Genomic DNA, 21,443 nt, shown 5'->3' on the forward strand with positions numbered 1-21,443 from the left:
CTGTTCACCTTTTCATGTTTAGTGATTTGGTTTACAAGTTTGATCTTACAAAAGCAAATCATATTACTCCATTATTTTAGTTTAATTGACATGTACATTTTAATTTTTTAAAGTGTGGATTTTGACAGCACAGATACTTACATGTATTTTTAGAACAAATAGGATATTCCAGAAATTTCAAATAGATTAGATGAGGACATGCGTAGTGCACGCAACGTTAGTGTCTCATTGAATCTATTCAGGCACAAAGACGAGCCTTTGAGAACAAGGGTAGAATTACCCAAGAAGTGAAACAATAAATCAAAATTCAAAATATCAATAACAATGTCATATTACAGTAACAAATAGGTACGCAACATCATTTGACATAGTGGTCATATACAAAACCAAAGAAATTGCTCCAGTAACTAACAATAGCTGACAGCTTTCCAGGGAGGACACATATCCGTTATGCCTCCACCCTTGGCAATCAGTCTCCTGCTTATCAAACTGAGGACACAAGGTTAGAAAAATGCTATCTGTTCTCCCTCTCATCTGAGCAACACCCAAACATGAGAGATTCCTTATATTGCATTACCCAAAGATATTAGTTCCATTTTGGCACTTTATTTATTAATAAGAATCGACAACACATTAAGATAAATGATTTTAAAATAACAAACTACATATCTCATTTGCCATGCATCTCTTACTTTAATTCTGAAATCTAAGAGGATAAATCATGGTTCTTGAGACATCAACAGAATAATTTAAGTCTTAAAATAAACTATTGGATTCCTGAACTATGTAATGCTAGGGCTACGTGATTTATTAGCTAGGGCTACGTGATTTATTAGAGAGTTTAAGACACAGCAGTGCTTATATTCCCAGCCAATACATTCTGCACCTGGGGAACAAGACAACCATGTTCTCACTTGTTCATATAACAGTAAGACACAGTAACTACAACCAAACACGTACCTCCCCAGTGTTCAATGGATTAGCCCTATTTCACATATTGCCCATAGCGCCAATATTTTAGGTATTTGTTATTGTATTATTGTCAAGACAATACTTTATTGTAAAGAAAATGTTTAGCAATTATTTTTTTCTCTCACAGATAATGACAAGTAGACTTTTAGTATTGTTAAGAGTCAGGAATGCAATAGTGTGCGATACATAACACCTGAGTGTTTCCCATTCACCTTAACCATTAAAATGCCACTGTGGCATATTTGTGGTTTCAACTTCCACAATATGCATCAATATGTAGACAAAATGTATGAAACTTGGCCACTCATCAAACTAAGCTGCCATACAACAACTGAATTTGATGAAATTGACATCAAACAGCTATAGCAGGTAGCTACAGCACATTATACTAGTTGTGAAGTATAAAAGTACATTTTTGCATTTTGGCTACTGTTGTCCCCACAAACCAAATCAAAACTTTGAATGCAAGTGCACGGTTCTTTCTTACTGCAACAGTGCATTTGGAAAGTAATCAGACCCCTTGACTTTTTCCATGTTTTATGTTACAGCCTTGTTCTAAAATTGTTAAATGTTCCTCAGTCTACACACAATACTCCATAAAGACAAAACATATATTTTTTAAATGTTTGCAAATGTATTGCAAATGTATATGTAATAAAAAGCCGAAATACCTTGTGTAAATAAGTATTCAGACCCTTTGCTATGAGACTCGGCATTGAGCTCAAGTGCATCCTGTTTCCATTGATCATCCTTGATGTTTCTACAAATTGATTGGAGTCCATCTGTGGTAAATTCAATTGATTGGACATGATTTGGTAAGGCACACACCTGTCTATAAGGTACCACATTTGACAGTGCATGTCAGAGGATAAACCAAGGCATGAGGTCAAAAGAATTGTCCATAGATCCCTCCGAGACAGAATTTTGTTGAGGCACAGATCTGGGGGAAGGGTACCAAAGAATGTCTGCAGAATTGAAGGTCCCCAAGATCACAGTGGCCTCAATCATTCTTAAAGGGAAGACGTTTGGAACCATCAAGACTCTTCCCTAGTGCTGTCCACCCGGCCAAACTGAGCAATCAGGGGAGAAGGGCATTGGTCAGGGAGATGACCAAGAACCCGATGATCACTCAGGGAGCTCCAAAGTTCCTCTGTGGAGATGGGAGAACCTTCCAGAAGGACCACAAGCTCTTCAGCACTCCACCAATCAGGTCTTTATGGTAGAGTCGCCAGATGGAAGCCACCTGAGTAAAAGGCACCTACAGTCTCTCAGGCCATGAAAAACAAGATTGAACTCTTTCGCCTGAATGCAAAGTGTCGCGTCTGGAGGAAACCTGGTACCATCCCTATGGTGAAGCATGGTGGTGGCAGCATCATGCTGTGGCGATGTTTTTCTGAGGCAGGGACGGTGAGACAAGTCAGGATCAAGGAAAAGATAAACGGAGCAAAGTACAGAGATCCTTGATGAAAACCTTATCCAGAGCGCGCAGGACCTCAGACTAGGGTGAATGTTCACCTTTCAACAGAACAATGACCCTAAGCACACAGCCAAGCCAATGCAGAAGTGGCTTTGGGACAAGTCTCTGAATTTCCTGGAGTGGCCCAGTCAGAGCCCGGTCTTGAACCCGATTGAACATCTCTGGAGAGACCTGAAAATATCTGTGCAGTGACACTCCCCATCCAACCTGACAGAGCTTGAGAGTATCTGCAGAGAAGAATGGGAGAAACTCCCCAAATACAGGTGCCAAGCTTGTAGCGTCATACCCAAGAAGACGCGAGGCTGTAATCACTGCTAAAGTACTGAGTAAAGGGTCAGAATACTTATGTAAATGTGATATCAGTTTTTTTTTTATATACATAAACTATTTGATACATTTTAGAATAAGGCTGTAATGTAACAAAATGTGGAAAATGTCAAGGAGTCTGAATCCTTTCCGAATGCACTGTATGTATAATTACATAGATGAATACCCATGCTAATATTCAGAGTGACCTCACACCAGATGATGTAGGAGGTCAAGGGTCATATCTTGAGAAGCTGCTCAGCAGCTGCCAAGTGGAACAAGAAGTTTTCGGTAGCAGGCGGGAAGTGACGCTGCTTTAAGGTCTCCAGGGTGATTTTAGAGTTCTCACAGTCCTCAGCTAAGGATGCCAGGTTAGCAAGGATCTCCCTCGTCTTTATGGAAATGTCCTGGAAACAGGTTGAATTTCAGTCATCATTGCAAACAGACAGCTTTTTTTTTTTTTGATTGTGCTAAATACCTGAATACTTATGTATTACATTTCTATAACACCTCATTACATGTATAATCTCATTGTATAAAATACTAAGTCTTTGAATAGACATCCCAAACATTATCTCTGAGTACAGATGGACAAATGGAAAGGATGTCATGTATGCTTTCAACTCACCTTGATAACCTGCCCATCTGTTCTATCAGCATCCTCTGCAGACTGGACAATGACGAGGCCAATGTCTTTGTGCAACTTTCCCATAGCCATGGCCTCTGGTAGTGTGGTAGAGACGTTATAGTGTTTAAGAAATGGTGGATGCTTGCATTGGAATAATGAGAATAAAGGTAGGTAAAACTCAGTTAAAAAAAAAAATGTAAACATTCTTCACTTTGTCTTCTACACTCATAGGAAGAATATACTAATTGTGACACTCACCTTTGGCACTCTGGGATACGGTAATCTCAGTATCTGGGAGGTTTACATACACATCAAACAAGTCCGGTCTGTTGCTCACTTGTGGGTCAACAAATCCTGCCACATATCCTGCAGAGGCAGTGAGCATATGGGTGAATGCAGATGGTGGGTACAAAAAAACACAACACTGTGTTGAAAATCTCCAAGGTACATATTTCTTTATGAACAACATGCATGTAAATTGATTCAATGCAAGTCAATTATTGCATGAGTCTTCTTGTGTCTGTCAGTGAAGAACTGACTGTTGGGACACAATGGGTATCCGTTCAATATCTGGGTTGTGTTCATTAGGACATGCAAAGGAAAACATTTTAAAATGTTTTGCAACAGAAAATGAACATGTCCAGGAAGTACCTCCCTTAGTCCATTTTCTTCTCTTTGGTGTTTAATGTACACACCCAAGTCTGAATCAGTTTGTTGTAATGTGGATCTAATGATCCAGACATCCTCACCAGTGCATGTCCTGAGATTCTCCAGCTCACTATCAGTCAGGTGGACATAAGGGTGCAGAATGGACCAGTCTTTCCTGTGCCATGTCAGAGCTGGAAGAGCTCTGGGGGAGGAGAATACAATTAAGTCATACATTTAATATAATTTTTATTGAATTTTTTATTTCACCTTTATTTAACCAGGTAGGCTAGTTGAGAACAAGTTCTCATTTACAACTGCGACCTGGCTAAGATAAAGCATAGCAGTGTGAACAGACAGTAACACAGAGTTACACATGGAGTAAACAATAAACAAGTCAATAACACAGTATAATTCTTTTTTTTACAAAAAAAATAATATATATATATACACATTGTGTGCAAAAGGCATGAGGGGGTAGGCGAATAATTACAATTTAGCAGATTAACACTGGATGAGGTAGGAAAATTGGGTGGGCTATTTACCGATGGACTATGTACAGCTGCAGCAATCGGTCAGCTGCTCATCTGATAGCAGATGTTTAAAGTTTGCGAGGGAGATAAAAGTCTCCATCTTCAACGATTTTTGCAATTCGTTCAAGTCACAGGCAGCAGAGAACTGGAAGGAAAGGCGGCCAAATTGAGGTGTTGGCTTTCGGGATGATCAGGGAGTCAGTTTTACTAGGGTAAGTTTGGCGGCGTGAGTGAAGGAGGCTTTGTTGCGAAATAGAAAGCCGATTCTAGATTTGATTTTGGATTGGAGATGTTTGATATGAGTCTGGAAGGAGAGTTTACAGTTTAGCCAGACACCTAGGTACTTATAGATGTCCACATATTGTAGGTCGGAACCATCCAGGGTGATGATGCTAGTCGGGCGTGCGGGGGTGAGAATTGAACCCTGTGGCACCCCCATAGAGACTGCCGAAGGACCGGACAACATGCCCTCCGATTTGACACACTGAACTCTGTCTGCAATGTAGTTGGAGAACCAGGCAAGGCAGTCATTAGAAAAACCGAGGCTACGGAGTCTGCAGATAAGAATATGGTGATTGACAGAGTCGAAAGCCTTGGCCAGGTCGATGAAGATGGCTGCACAGTACTGTCTTTTATCGATGGCGGTTATGATATCGTTTAGTACCTTTAGCGTGGCTGAGGTGTACCCTTGACCGGCTCGGAAACCAGATTGCACAGCGGAGAAGGTACGGTGGGATTCGAGATGGTCAGTGATCTGTTTGTTGACTTCGAAGGCCTTTTGAAGAGGGGGATGACCGCGGCAGCTTTCCAGTACTTGGGGATCTCAGACGATATGAAAGAGAGGTTGAACAGGCTGGTAATAGGGGTTGCGACAATGGCGGCGGATAGTTTCAGAAATAGAGGGTCCAGTTTGTCAAGCCCAGCTGATTTGTACGGGTCCAGGTTTCGCAGCTCTTTCAGAACATCTGCTATCTGGATTTGGGTAAAGGAGAAGCTGGGGAGACTTAGCGAGTAGCTGCGGGGAGGGGGGGGGGGGCTGTTGGCCGAGGTTGGAGTAGCCAGGAGGAAGGCATGGCCAGCCGTTGAGAAATGCTTGTTGAAGTTTTCGATTATCATGGATTGATCGGTGGTGACCGTGTTACCTAGCCTCAGTGCAGTGGGCAGCTGGGAGGAGGTGCTCTTGTTCTCCATGGACTTTACAGTGTCCCAGAACTTTTGGAGTTAGAGCTACAGGATGCAAATTTCTGCTTGAAAAAGCTGGCCTTTGCTTTCCTGACTGACTGCGTGTATTGGTTCCTGACTTCCCTGAACAGTTGCATATCGCGGGGACTATTCAATGCTATTGCAGTCCGCCACAGAATGTTTTTGTGCTAGTCAAGGGCAGTCAGGTCTGGAGTGAACCAGGGGCTATATCTGTTCTTAGTTCTGCATTTTTTGAACGGAGCATGCTTGTCTAAGATGGTGAGGAAGTTACTTTTAAAGAATGACCAGGCATCCTCAACTGACGGGATAAGGTCAATATCCTTCCAGGATACCCGGGCCAGGTCGATTAGAAAGGCCTGTTCGCAGAAGTGATTTAGGGAGCATTTGACAGTGATTAGGGGTGGTCGTTTGACTGCGGACCCGTAGCAGATACAGGCAAGAGGCAGTGATCGCTGAGATCCTGATTGAAGACAGCGGAGGTGTATTTGGAGGGCCAGTTGATCAGGATAACGTCTATGAGGGAGTCCTTGTTTACAGATTTAGGGTTGTACCTGGTGGGTTCCTTGATGATTTGTGTGAGATTGAGGGCATCTAGCTTAGATTGTAGGACTGCCGGGGTGTTAAGCATATCCCTAGTTTAGGTCACCTAACATAACAAACTCTGAAGCTAGATGGGGGACGATCAATTCACAAATGGTGTCCAGGGCACAGCTGGGGGGGTCGGTAGCAGGCGGCAACAGTGAGAGACTTATTTCTGGAGAGATTAATTTTTAAAATTAGAGGTTCGAACTGTTTGGGTATGGACCTGGAAAGTATGACATTACTTTGCAGGCTATCTCTGCAGTAGACTGCAACTCCTCCCCCTTTGGCAGTTCTATCTTGACGGAAAATGTTATAGTTGGGTATGGAAATCTCAGAATTTTTGGTGGCCTTCCTAAGCCAGGATTCAGACACAGCAAAGACATCAGGGTTGGCAGAGTATGCTAAAGCAGTGAGTAAAACAAACTTAGGGAGGAGGCTTCTGATGTTGACATGCATGAAACCAAGGCTTTTTCGATCACAGAAGTCAACAAATGAGGGTGCCTGGGGACATGCAGGGCCTGGGTTTACCTCCACATCACCCGCGGAACAGAGGAGGAGTAGAATGAGGGTGCGGCTAAAGGCTATCAAAATTATAATGTTCTTTCAGAAAATGTTATGGTTATCCACTTCGACGATGAAGTCAAATATACAATGAAGTATATTGAATATTCTATATTGCCATCGTTTTTGGCCCACCGTAATGTAACAATTATGATTGTCAAAGCTCAAACCTTGACTGCATTTTCTCATTTGCCTTCGTCACCTTGTGAACTCCAACAATGCTTCAATCCGAGGGTGATGGACCACAATCCTCTTCTTTAGCATAAGGGCTGTGTACAGGATGATGGTCTCCATCCCAAACTGGGACACCACATCTGAAACAGTAATCACAAGATAGTCTACCTAATCCTGGCAATAAGCTTCTTTGCATGCCATTAAGAAATCTTGACAGTGTCAAGCACCTTGTATTAACAATCATTTCCTTATACTGTAATAACTGTTTTAAGTACACGCTTTACCTTTCACTGAGCCTGCTAAGTACGCCTTCCTGACATCGTAGTCCTTGATGAGAAAGGAGCCATTCTCATCACTCTGGCAGATGCCTTTGGTGAGGACTGCAATGTAACCCTCCACCATTTTCACTGGGCTCCCATGTTTGATGTACATTCTGAATGATAAAATACACATGAAGAAATACATTTTTGGGGAAGTATTAAATAAGCAGACACTTGGCATTGGGGATGCATTAGTGCAGTATGTTGTACCTGCATAGTACTCGACTGAATGCTGCATACTTCTCAGGGTTGAAGTCCTTTGCTGTGACAACTAATGAAAAATGTGTGACCTAAAGAGAGAGAAATATGAGCAATATAATAGAACTTATAATCATTAGGCCTTCAACACCTTAAAGTTTTTTTCAATGAATGGAGAATTTCTAAACTAACTGTACCTTCTTTAGGGCGGTGGGTTCCTGTACCTCTACAGTGGATATGTAGTACCAGGTACGGCAGAACTGGCCGAACACAAAGGTTTTCAGGCCCTGGCTGTCCTGTGTGAGACAGCACTTACTGAGCAGGACCTCCCGGAGCTCAGAACTGACTGAGGGATAGCACCACACCCACAAGGTGTCTGCATTCACGTCTTTCTCTGTGTGGGGGAAGAATGGGAGTATACTATGTCATATTACTTTCACAACTCATTATTACAAATATTACCAATATATATTTAAATTGAACTGTTTCAAGATTTACAGGAAGTCAAATACTTGATCACATTGATATCATGTGGTGACAGTCAAAGCCAAACAGGAGAACACTTAGCATGCATCAACCAGCAGGATAACATAATTACAACAAGGGAATGATATTTGGTGTCTTGCCTTACCAATTAATCCAATGCTTAGCATGAGCTGAGTTTCTGGTGCCGCCATCTCCCATTACAATTCAGTCGTAAACTGTGGGAGTTGACAATTAGGGACTCATGATAGCTCGTCTTAGGACAAGGAAGCAACACTTTCACCAAACAAGCAGGCCAAAGTAATATTGGTTTTATATTGGATATTCGGCTTTTTCTAGTCAATAGCTATTGAACCAAGCATGCCATGACTATGAAGGTGGTACAGTATATTCTAAATCAGGTGGATGGAGAAAAATCTGAAATGTCTATTAAAAAAATATCTGGATTCCTCCCCCGATTCATAATATATCGTTTTCATAGTTAGGGCACGCTTTTTAATAATGAAGATTTTAATAATAAGGTTTCAAACAAAAAAAGAAAGGTGTGGATTTTTCTCCATCTACCTGATTCAGAATATACCATCTTCATAGAGCTTCTAGTCCTAAAATCCAATAATAAGTTACCTCTGGTTCGTTCAGCCATCCATATGGGAAAAATGTATGGGGGAAGAAATGGGTTTATGAAAAAATGCCGAAAATAAGGTTATACAGGCTTAAGGCGTTAGAATGCTTCAGTTCGGCTGGCGGTTAGCTGAAGTTAGCTAAGCGAAACTGAACGAATGTGCTCGCATACTCCCTTAAAAGACCTTTGCTTGAAAAACAAGAAAGAAGCGGCAATAGTACAGTAGCCTCAATATAGTCAGATTTAATCTAAGATAACTCAAGAAATCTGTCAAATGTTGGAAGTTTTTGCCAAAGAGATCTTAGTCGTGCAATTTTACATCTAACTAGATGCTTGGTAAAGTATTTTTCAATAAAAAAAATGTGCATGGCCTCCCAAGTGGCGCAGCGTTCTAAGGCACTGCATCGCAGTGCTAGAGGCATCACTACAGACCGAGGTTCGATCCTGGGCTGTATCACAACCGGACGTGATCGGGAGTCCCATAGGGCGGCACACAATTTGCCCAGCATCGTCCGGGTTAGGGGAGGGTTTGGCTGGGGGGGGACTTTGCTTGGCTCATCGCGCTCTAGTGACTCCTTTTGGCAGGCTGGGTGCCTGCAGACTGACCTCGGTTGTCAGTTGAACAGTGTTTCCTCCGATACATTAGTGCGGCTGGCTTCTGGGTTAAGCAGGCGGGTGTTAAGAAGTGTGGTTTGGCGGGTCATGTTTCAGAGGACGCATGACTCCACCTTCGCCTCCCGAGCCCGTTGGGGAGTTGCAGCGATGAGACAAGATCAAAATTGGGGGGAAAGAGGGTCAAATTAAAAAATATATATACAGTGCCTTGCGAAAGTATTCGCCCCCCTTGAACTTTGCGACCTTTTGCCACATTTCAGGCTTCAAACAAAGATATAAAACTATTTTTTTGTGAAGAATCAACAACAAGTGGGACACAATCATGAAGTGGAACGACATTTATTGGATATTTCAAACTTTTTTAACAAATCAAAAACTGAAAAATTGGGCGTGCAAAATTATTCAGCCCCCTTAAGTTAATACTTTGTAGCGCCACCTTTTGCTGCGATTACAGCTGTAAAGGGTATGTCTCTATCAGTTTTGCACATCGAGGCCCTGAAATTCTTTCCCATTCCTCCTTGCAAAACAGCTCGAGCTCAGTGAGGTTGGATGGAGAGCATTTGTGAACAGTAGTTTTCAGTTCTTTCCACAGATTCTCGATTGGATTCAGGTCTGGACTTTGACTTGGCCATTCTAACACCTGGATATGTTTATTTTTGAACCATTCCATTGTAGATTTTGCTTTATGTTTTGGATCATTGTCTTGTTGGAAGACAAATCTCTGTCCCAGTCTCAGGTCTTTTGCAGACTCCATCATGTTTTCTTCCAGAATGGTCCTGTATTTGGCTCCAGCCATCTTCCCATCAATTTTAACCATCTTCCCTGTCCCTGCTGAAGAAAAGCAGGCCCAAACCATGATGCTGCCACCACCATGTTTGACAGTGGGGATGGTGTGGTCAGGGTGATGCGCTGTGTTGCTTTTACGCCAAACATAACGTTTTGCATTGTTGCCAAAAAGTTCAATTTTGGTTTCATCTGACCAGAGCACCTTCTTCCACATGTTTGGTGTGTCTCCCAGGTGGCTTGTGGCAAACTTTAAACAACACTTTTTATGGATATCTTTAAGAAATGGCTTTCTTCTTGCCACTCTTCCATAAAGGCCAGATTTGTGCAATATACGACTGATTGTTGTCCTATGGACAGAGTCTCCCACCTCAGCTGTAGATCTCTGCAGTTCATCCAGAGTGATCATGGGCCTCTTGTCTGCATCTCTGATCAGTCTTCTCCTTGTATGAGCTGAAGGTTTAGAGGGACGGCCAGGTCTTGGTAGATTTGCAGTGGTCTGATACTCCTTCCATTTCAATATTATCGCTTGCACAGTGCTCCTTGGGTTGTTTAAAGCTTGGGAAATCTTTTTGTATCCACATCCGGCTTTAAACTTCTTCACAACAGTATCTCGGACCTGCCTGGTGTGTTCCTTGTTCTTCATGATGCTCTCTGCTCTTTTAACGGACCTCTGAGACTATCACAGTGCAGGTGCATTTATACGGAGACTTGATTACACACAGGTGGATTGTATTTATCATCATTAGTCATTTAGGTCAACATTGGATCATTCAGAGATCCTCACTAATTATATATTTTATATATATATATATATATATATATATATATATATATATATATATATATATATATATTTTATATATATATATATATATATTTTTATATATATATATATATATTTTATATATATATATATATATTTTATATATATATATATATATATATATATATATATATATATATATATATATAAAATATATATAAAATATATATAAAATATATATATATAAAATAAATAAATATATATATATGTATATACACACACACACTTTTAAAAAAACGTGCATGAAAATGAATCATCTCTCATTGAGTGACAACAAATATTTTATTGAAGAATCCCTGGTGTTGACGAATCACTGACGAAGGGGCGTAGACATTGGCTCTGAACTTCTGCTTGACTCCAGAAAATAATTTGTGCACCCGAACAGCCGAAAAAACCCTCAACAAAGTCCAAAACATCACAAATTGTTGTCATAATATACGCACGTACTCTTCCAAACTGTTTTGGCTGGGAAGCATGCGAACGCCTTTAGGAGATCTTCTAGGATTTGTTCTATGAGATAATAGCAGTCAGTTAACATGACCTTTATGAATTATGAAGCCTTTGATTTTTTTGTTATTATTAGTATTATTACCTACATTCTTAAAGATTCACAAAAAGTGATGTTGGCAGATGAAGATTATCTCGCAGAACAAAAATGTATAGGATCTCCTAAGCCTGTGTTTACCACAGACCTTATTTTCGCCATTTATCTAAAAACCCTACAAAAACTACATTAATTTTCCTCATAGGCCTTGTCCAACGAACCATGGAGGAGTTAGTGCATACAAAAAGACACCATTACTATTTCTATAATCATGTTATGCTTGGTTCAATAGATATTGATGAGAGAAAACCAAATCTCAATTGAATATCCGATATAAAACAAATTTACCTCTGTATAAGAAGTAGTGTATTCATTATGTATTGCAACGAAAACCGTTTACTGTTTAACCCTCCTGTTGTGTTCGTTTCATGTTAATTAATTATGTGTTCGCAGTCCAAAATGACAGCCCCATTATAGCTGATTTATAAATACATATTAATACATATTGTAGAAAAGGCCCATGGAGTTGGTGGAATAATCCTTTAATTCATTGCCATTTACTCAGCTGGGCCAGGGGCGCTTTAATTAGGTCAGGTGGAAATGTCCGACAGATCTCAACTCCATAAAATGAGGAAATTGCCATCGCCTGATCTTGCTGCTTTCTCTTCCTTAACTCCATCTGATCCAGAAGTTCTGTGTGTCCATGAATCCACCACAGACTACTCAGTAAATGTATCACCTTATGGTTAAAGGAATTCCTGCCTCAGTCTCATCCATTCCTCTGTCACCTGACACGTGACCACCTGTTCACCTTCACTGTCAGTCATCCTACCTGTCCAGCTACCCACACAGATTCCACTAATCTTTCACATATGATCACCTAATGTTGTGTTAGATCTTTTTATCAACTTAGGTTCTTGTGAACATTACACGTTTTGAACTTCTATTTGCTATTTATTGCCTGTAGGCCTCATTGACCTGAGCTCATACAACTTGTTTTGGAGTTTAAAAAAGCATAATGTATAGATTATTTTGACTATAAGAAATAATCAGATGAAACTGCTATTTATCACAGACTAATTTCTCCTCTAATGCATCTTCACAGTCAGTTTCCTGGCCTCTCTCCTCCTCACAAGTATCATGATAAAAGATATAATCAAAAGAGCCTCACATACAGTATATCGTTTGGTCATTGTGCTGCCACAAAATGAATTGTGAGAAAAGTTCTATATACTATTGAAACAATGTTGAGATTGTGAGAACGCCAACAGGTGTGGTTCCCGTGGGGGAAAGATTCTATTGGGGAAAGGTTCCCGTGGAGGTTGCCATTGAAGTCAAGAAGGGGAGTGAGGTGTGTATGTGTGTGGTCTGGGAGAGGAAGTGTTTCCATCTGATGAATGCGTATGTGTCTGAACTCAATTTTATACACTAATTGTAGTCTCACCCATTCATTTCTAATGACCAGTCAGTTTTAACCGGGAACACCACAGGTGAACAAAAGTTAAATAAAACACCCAGAATTTTATGAAAATCATCAAAATGTATTTTGTGTGTTCAGGTGCCCTGTGTGGACAATGTCATAAGGTTCCATGACTATCAGATTAAATTAAATACATTTTTCAGAGAGAAAACGTGTAAATCGGTCCAATTCGACCGGAACACAGCAAGAGGTTTAAGAACCAAACAAAGCAAAACGGTGAGAGAACTTCCTGAATATGTCCAATAGAAACTCTTGTTTTCGTTGCAAAATGTTTGAAGATTTGTTTATATACACTACCGTTCAAAAGTTATACTGTTATGCTGATTAAAGAATAAATAAAACTGTCTTTAGACAAGATGAGTATCTGGAGAGTCAGCATTTGTGAGTTCGATTACAGGCTCAAAATGGCCAGAAATAAAGAACGTTCTTCTGAAACTCATCAGTTTATTCTTGTTCTGAGAAATGAAGGCTATTCCATGCGAGAAATTGCCAAGAAACTGAAGATCTGGTACAATGCTGTGTACTACTCCGTTCATAGAACAGCGCAAACTGTCTCTAACCAGAATAGAAAGTGGAGTGGGAGGCCCCGGGGCACAAGAGGACAAGTACATTAGTGTCTAGTTTGATAAACCGACGCCTCACAAGTCCTCAACTGGCAGCTTCATTAAATAGTACCCGCAAAACACCAGTCTCAACGTCAACAGTGAAGAGGCGACTCTGGGATGCTGGCCTTCTAGGCAGAGTTCCTTTGTCCAGTGTCCGTGTTCTTTTGACCATCTTAATATTTTTGTTGGTCATCTTGAGATATGGATTTTTCTTTGCAACTCTGCCTAGAAGGCCAGCATCCTGGAGTCGCCTCTTCACTGTTGACGTTGAGACTGGTGTTTTGTGGTTACTATTGATAACAAGATCACCAAAGTATGTTGTATCGGACATTTCAGGAACATTCCCAGCTAATGAGAAACCATTCATGGTATGTGATTTAATATGAGAATGAACAAGATCTAACAGCAACCTTGGGGGTTATGTATGGGCGCCAACGGCAGATTGAGAGATTTTTACATCCGATGAACAAGAAAGAGAGCAAAAGCTCTGATAAAACATTTTCACTAACTATATCAAATTAAGAGATTATATTATCCAAGTTTTTCCTCCACTCCTCAACATTAGAATGCACAACAGTGGAATCAGCAGTTTGACTATAATAAAAGTTCCCCATTGAAACGGATAAAAACATCAGCCACAATTGGACCAGATAATGCTAAGATTGCAATGCTGTTATGTAAATTAAGCAAAAGACAATTTGTTAATTTTACCCCAAAAAGTAAAAATCAGTCAATCACACAGTGGATGTATTTGAATTCAGACATGCATTGGGAGCATACTTATATGGAGAGGCAGGTAGCCTGGTGGTTAGGAGCATTGGGCAGTAACCAAAAGTTTGCTGGATTGAATTCCCAAGGAAAAGGAAAAAAATCTGTCGTTCTGCATTCTCTCAACCGGCTTGATGAAGTACTCACCAATAATGCATTTCAATTAACAGGTGTGCCTTCTTAAAAGTTAATTTGTGGAATTTATTTCCTTCTTAATGAGTTTGAGCCAATCAGTTGTGTTGTGACATGGTAGGGGTGGTATACAGAAGATAGCCATATTTGGTAAAAGACCAAGTCCATGTTATGGCAAGAACAGCTCAAATAAACAAAGAGAAATTACAATCCATCATTACTTTAACACACGAAGCTCTGTCAATCTGGAAAATTTCAAGAACTTTGAAAGGTTCTTCAAGTGCAGTCGCAAAAACCATCAAGCGCTATGATGAAACTGGCTCTCATGTGGACCGCCACAGGAAGGGCAGAACCAGAGTTACCTCTGCTGCAGAGGAAAAGTTCATTAGAGTTACCAGCCTCAGAAATTGCAGCCCAAATAAATGCTTCAAATAGTTCAAGTAACAGACACATCTCAACATCAACTGCTCAGGGGAGCGTGAATCAGGCCTTCATGGTCGAATTTCTACAAAGAAACCACTACTAAAGGGCACCAATAGGAAATGGACTTGCTTGAGCCAAGAAACACGAGCAATGGACATTAGACCGGTGGAAATCTGTCCTTTGGTCCGATGGGTCCAAATGTGAGATTTTTGGTTCAAACTGTCATGTCTTTGTGAGATGCAGAACAGGGGAACGGATGATCTCCGCATGTGTGGTTCCCGCATGGTGTGGGGGTGCTTTGTGTGTTTGTAATTTATTTAAAATTCCATCAAATGTTATTTGTCAAATAAGCATGGAGGAGCTCCAACAGTGTGATGGTGTGGGGGTGCTTTGCTGGTGACACGGTTTGTAATTTATTTAAAATTAAAGGCACACATCAAATGTTATTTGTCAAATACACTTGTTTAACAGATGTTATTATGTTTGTAGTGAAATGCTTGTGTTTCTAGCTCCAACAGTGTCACAGTAATATCTTACAATTTACAACAATACACACAACCTAAAATTAAAATAACGGAATTAAGGAATATATAAATATTAGGATGAGCAATGTCAGAGTGGCATAGACTAAATACAGTAGAATAGAATACAGTATGTACATATGAGATGAGTAAAGCAAAAATATGTAAAACATTAAAGTGGCCAGTGATTTCAAGTCTATGTATATGGGGCAGCAGCCTCAAAGGTGCAGGGTTACGTCACCGGGTGGAAGCCACCTAGTGATGGCTATTTAACAGTCAGATGGCCTTGAGATATAAGCTGTATTTTAGTCTCTCGGTCCCAGCTTTGATGCATCTGTACTGACCTCACCTGGATGATAGTGGATGAACAGGCAGTGGCTCAGGTGGTTGTTGTCCTTGATGATCTTTTTGGCCTTCCTGTAACCTAGGGTGCTATAGGTGTCCTGGAGGTTACGTAGTTTTCCCCCAGTGATACATTGGGCAGACCGCACCACCCCCTGCAGAGCCCTGCGATTGCGGGCGGTGCATTTGCTGTACCAGGAGGTGATACAGCCCGACAGGATGCTCTGGATTGTGCATCTGTAAAGGTTTGTGAGGGTTTTAGGTACCAAGCCAAATTTCTTCAGCCTCCTGAGGTTGAAGAGGCGCTGTTGCGCCTTCTTCACCACACTGTCTGTGTGGGTGAACCATTTCAGATCATCAGTGATGTGTGCGCCAAGGAACTTGGAAGCTTTCCACCTGCTCCACTGGGTCCCGTCAATGTGGATAGGGGCGTGCTCCCTCTACTGTTTCCTGAAGTCCACAATCAGCTACTTTGTTTTGTCGACCTTGAGTGAGGTTATTTTCCTGGCACCACACTCCCAGAGCCTTCACCTCCTCTCTGTAGGCTCTTCACCTCCTGTCTTGTCATTGTTGGTAATCAGGGCTACTACTGTTGTGTCGTCTGCAAACTTGATGATTGACTTGAAGGCGTGCGTGGCCACGCAGTCATGTGTGAACAGGGAGTACAGGAGGGGGCTGAGCACACACCTTTGTGGGGCCCCGGTGTTAAGGATCAGCGAAGTGGAAGTCTTGTTTCCTACCTTCACCACCTGGGGGCGGCACGTCAGGAAGTCCAGGACCCAGTTGCACAGGGCGGGGTTCAGACCCAGGGCCCCGAGCTTAATGATGAGCTTGGAGTGTACTATGGGGTGTAATGCTGAGCTATAGTCAATGAACAGCATTCTTACATAAGTATTCCTCTTGTCCAGATGGGATAGGGCAGTGTGCAGTGCGATGGCGACTGCATCATCTGTGGATCTATTGGGGCGGTAAGCAAATTGAAGTGTGTCTAGGGTGTCAGGTAAGGTAGAGGTGATATGATCCTTAACTAGCTTCTCAAAGCACTTCATGATGACGGAAGTGAGTGCTACGGGGCGATAGTCAATTAGTTCAGTTACCATTGCTTTCTTGGGTACAGGAACAATGGTGGACATCTTGAACCAAGTGGGGACAGCAGACTGGGATAAGGAGAGATTGAATATGCCCGTAAACACTCCAGCCAGCTGGTCTGCTCATGCTCTGAGTACACGGCTAAGGATGGCAGCCTCGCGAGGGTTAACATGCTTAAATGTCTTACGTCGACCATGGAGAAGGAGAGCCCACAGGCTTTGGTAGCGAGTCGCGTCAGTTGCACTGTGTTATCTTCAAAGTGGGCAAAGGTGTTTGGCTTGTCCGGAAGCAAGACGTCGGTGTCCGCGACGTAGCTGGTTTCCCTTTGTAGTCCGTGATTGTTTGTAGAGCCTGTCACATACGTCTCGTATCTGAGCCGTTGAATTGTGACTCCACTTTGTCTCTATATTGATGTTTTGCCTGGTTGATTGCCTTACGGATGGAATAACTACACTGTTTGTATTTGGCCAAATTCCCAGTCACCTTGCCATGGTTAAATGTAGTGGTTTGCACTTTCAGTTTTGCGTGAATGCTGTCATCTATCCACGGTTTCTGGTTACGGTAGGTTTTAAAAGTCACAGTGGGTACAACATCTCCTATACACTTTCTGATAAACTCAGTCACCGTATCTGTCGATGTTATTCTCAAAGCTACCCGGAATACATATCCCAGTCCGCGTGGTCAAAACAATCTTAAAGTGTGGATTCTGATTGGTCAAGACCAGTGTTGAATAGTCAATAGCACAGGTACTTCCTGTTTGAATTAATGTCTATAGGAAGGGAGGAGCTATATGGAGTCATGATCAAATTTTCCGACGGGAGGACAGGGGATGGCCTTGTAGGCATTTTGAAAAGCTGAGTAGCAAGTGCTGCGGTCAATTTGTTGGTAAAATTTATGCAAAGCGTTTTCCTCAAATTTGCTTTGTTAAAATCCCCAGCTACAATAAATAAGTCCTCAGGATAAAGTTGAAGTCGGAAGTATACATACACTTAGGTTGGAGTCGGGGAAGAGAAGTAGCCCGTGCCTTGCAGAAAACCTCCAGGAGGTCGTGGTACTCTGTGGGGACGGTAGAGAAATCCGAGACTTGACTCAAGCCCCGAGGAGGCTGTCTCGGGGAAGTCTGCGCTGCTTTGAGGCAATGGGAATGGCAAAACGGACTCCAACCCAGGATTGAACTTGTGGTCTAATCAATAATGGGGTTGTGTTTCTTAAAACAAGAAAATACCAAAACAACTGAAACATGGGGAGACTGAATGAGGAGCAGCTGTATTGCCTCACTGTGATTTCCTGAAACCCGCCAATTAACAGGAACAGTGCTGTGGGTAACTCTACCAATGGAGCGTCAGTCCAGTGCTCTAGCATCCATGGGAACAGAGAGAAGTTGAGTGGGAATACCTAATTCAGAAACTAGAGTAGCATTCATAAAACTCTCATCTGCCCCAGAGTCAATGAGTACCTGAAGAGATTTAGACTGGTCTCCCCACAGCAGTATAACAAAGGAGGGAGTACGATTAATAGGATTAAGAAGATTCCCAGTCTGGCTCACCAGAGTACTTTTGCCTACTATAGAGATACAGTTGAAGTCGGAAGTTTACATACACTTACATTGAATCATTAAAACCCATTTTTCAACCACTCCACAAATTTCTTGTTAACAAACTATAGTTTTGGCAAGTCGGTAAGGTATTGGAGTGGTCATCACAAAGCCCTGACCTCAATTCAATAGAAAATGTGTGGGCAGAACTGAAAAGGTGTATGCGAGCAAGGAGGCCTATTAACCTGACTCAGTTACACCAGCTCTGTCAGGAGGAATGGGCCAAAATTCACCCAACTTATTGTGAGAAGCTTGTGGAAGGCTACCTGAAATGTTTGACCCAAGTTAAACAATTTAATTGAGTGTATGTAATCTTCTGACCCACTGGGAATGTAATGAAAGAAATAAAAGCTGAAATAAATAATTCTCTCCATTATTATTCTGACATTTCACATTCTTAAAATAAAGTGGTGATCCTAACTGACCTAAGACAGGGAATTTCTACTATGATTAAATTCAGGAATTGTGGAAAAACTGAGTTTAAATGTATTTGGCTAAGGTGTATGTAAACTTCCGACTTCAATTGTATTTGGTTTCCAGTTTGCATAAAGTTCAGTGAAGTTCTTTGAGGGCCATCTGTGTATCGGCTTGAGGGGGAATATACATGGCTGTGACTATAACCGAAGAGAATTCTCTTGGGAGGTAATACGGTCGGCATTTGATTGTGAGGTATTCTACGTCGGGTGAACAAAAGGACAAGAGTTTCTGTATTTTATCACAATCACACCATGGGTGGTTAATCATGATACATATGCCTTTCTTCTTCCCAGAGAGTTCTTTATTCCTGTCTGTGCGATATACTGAGAAACCAGCTGGCTGTAGGGACGAAGACAGTATATCCCGAGAGAGCCATGTTTTCGTGAAACAGAGTATGTTACAATCCCTTCTCGCCCTAAGCTCGTCTACTTTATTATCCGGAAACTGAACATTAGGTAGTAATATACTCGGAAGCAGTGGATGGTGTGCGCTCCTCCTGAGTCGGACTAGGAGTCCACTCCGAATACCTCTTCTCCGCAGGCGGTGTTTTGGATCAGCCTTTGGAATCAGTTAAATTGCCCTGGGGGGTACGAACAAAGCATCCAATTCGAGAAAGTCGTAAGGCAGGTGAGTTACCGCCGCTCTGATATCCAAAAGTTATTTCCGGCTGTATGTAATAACACAAAAAAACATATGGACTAATAATGTAATAAATAACACACAAAAAGCTAAATACTGCAAAGTTGCTTTGGAGCTAAAAGCAGAGCTGCCCTATTTTTCGGGTGCCATCGTGCCAACCAGCATGGCTACCACAGAATTCTGCAGCAATACACAATCTCATCTGGTTTTGACTTAGTGGGATTATCATTTGTTTTTCAACAGGACAATGACCCAACACACCTCCAGGCTGTGTAATGGCTAGTTGACCAAGTCAGAGGGTGATGGAGTGCTGCATCAGATGACCTGGCCTCCACAATCACTCGACCTCAAACCAATTGAGATGGTTTGGGATTAGTTGGACTGCAGAGTGAAAGAAAAGCAGCCAACAAGTGCTCAGCATATGTGAAAACTCCTTCAATATTGTTGGAAAAGCATTGCAGGTGAAGCTGGTTGTGAAAATGCCAAGAATATGCAAAGGCAAAAGGGGGACTACTTTATTGAATCTAAAATATGTGTTTAAAGACTTTTTTGGCTACTACATGATTCCATGTGTTATTTCATAGTTTTGATGTCTTCACTATTATTCTACAATGTATAAAACAGTATAAATAAAGAATAATCCTTGAATGAGTAGGTGTCCAAAGTTGACTGGTACTGTAAGTATGCCCCCAATGCAATTCTGAATTCAAATACATCCACAGTGTGTTTTCAACTGATTTTTTACTTGACTTTGTCAAATGAATTAGCTAATTGTCTTTTGTTGAATTTATATAACATTCCAACGTTGTTTAGTCTTATCTAGTCCAACTGTGTCATGTTTTCACGATTTGCATCAGTTTAAATTCGGAACCTTTATTTTGAAGGCGAACAACCTAGTCCACTCTTGTCGCCCACGCTTTTGTTGTTCACAACACAATGGTCTTTTCCCTCATACCGACTGATAGTCGTGGCAAACTAACAATCACTCCACCAATATGTGGAGTTGGCAAACCCAGCTAAGGTTATACCTACGTAAACCAGCCACAATGAATGATTAGCTACAATAACTTCGATTGTCATAACATTTGAAATGAGGAGAAGTTATGTAGCTACAGTTTGCAGAATACACTTATGCGCGTACTATGAAACAAATGTAATGAAAGTACAATTACCGTGTGTATGGTCCAGATCTGCAATTATGATCGTGCAGAATGAGCAAATCTAGAACATTAATAAATAATTAGCTAACATTGACGCTTTCAAAAAGCAAAGTCTATCAAATGATATTCCTACTTCCTGATATTGGATCTTCTTCTACGGTTGCTTTACGAATAGAAGTAGAGATGGTAAAATTACCTTTGAAGAAAAGCCTGAGAAAGTCTGTCTTTTTTACTGACTTTTTTTGGAGTATAAAGAAAGTAATACACAAGCACAAATGCAGACTTTTTCGTCGTTTATGATTAAATTTCTTTGGTGCCACCTGCTGTGTTGGCGGTATTACTGTATCATCACTGTAGAAATACTATATTAGAAGAGTTAATTCCTCTTATCCTGTCATAGAAATAAATATGTAATCTACCACCAATCAATGTATCACTAATTTCCTTTTTTTGTTTATGTTGTGCTCAACGAAAGTATTATTTAAATGTCACATTAAATGTCAGGTTATGTTTTCATCTCAAATGTCTGCAAAGCAAATTAATGTTTATTAAATATTTAATTTATATTTATTTGTTTAATTCTTTACGGCAACGTCATGAAAAAAAATCACATGAAATTGTAATAAAATTTCCTCTCAATCAATATACATACGTTTAATAATTTACTTACAGCCTTTCTATCTGATGTCTCTTCTGTTACATACGGGAACCTTTGTCGTCACTGATGTGGGCCGTTCACGT

At 41.1% G+C, this 21,443-nt stretch overlaps 1 protein-coding gene across 5 annotated transcripts; it reads right to left on the bottom strand.

The window, feature by feature from the left end:
- Positions 1–61: 61 nt before the first annotated feature.
- dennd10 (DENN domain containing 10) lies at positions 62–21,404 on the bottom strand. Of its 5 annotated transcripts, XM_064934526.1 has the most exons (11): positions 20,899–20,995; positions 20,715–20,763; positions 8,231–8,300; positions 7,797–7,993; positions 7,612–7,691; positions 7,366–7,514; positions 7,110–7,221; positions 4,133–4,233; positions 3,642–3,749; positions 3,384–3,478; positions 62–3,162 (listed from the first exon to the last, which is right to left on the bottom strand). In XM_064934526.1, exons 3-11 carry the CDS (start codon positions 8,274–8,276, stop codon positions 2,995–2,997), a joined length of 1,056 nt encoding a protein of 351 aa, XP_064790598.1. In that variant the 5' UTR covers positions 8,277–8,300; positions 20,715–20,763; positions 20,899–20,995; the 3' UTR covers positions 62–2,994. The 5 variants fall into 5 exon arrangements, with proteins under 5 accessions (XP_064790598.1, XP_064790601.1, XP_064790600.1 ...); XM_064934529.1 differs by lacking the exons at positions 20,715–20,763; positions 20,899–20,995 and adding an exon at positions 21,373–21,404; XM_064934528.1 differs by lacking the exon at positions 20,715–20,763.
- Positions 21,405–21,443: the final 39 nt, after the last annotated feature.

This window comes from Oncorhynchus masou, chromosome 24, assembly GCF_036934945.1.
Source record: "Oncorhynchus masou masou isolate Uvic2021 chromosome 24, UVic_Omas_1.1, whole genome shotgun sequence".
Lineage (NCBI taxonomy): Eukaryota > Metazoa > Chordata > Actinopteri > Salmoniformes > Salmonidae > Oncorhynchus > Oncorhynchus masou.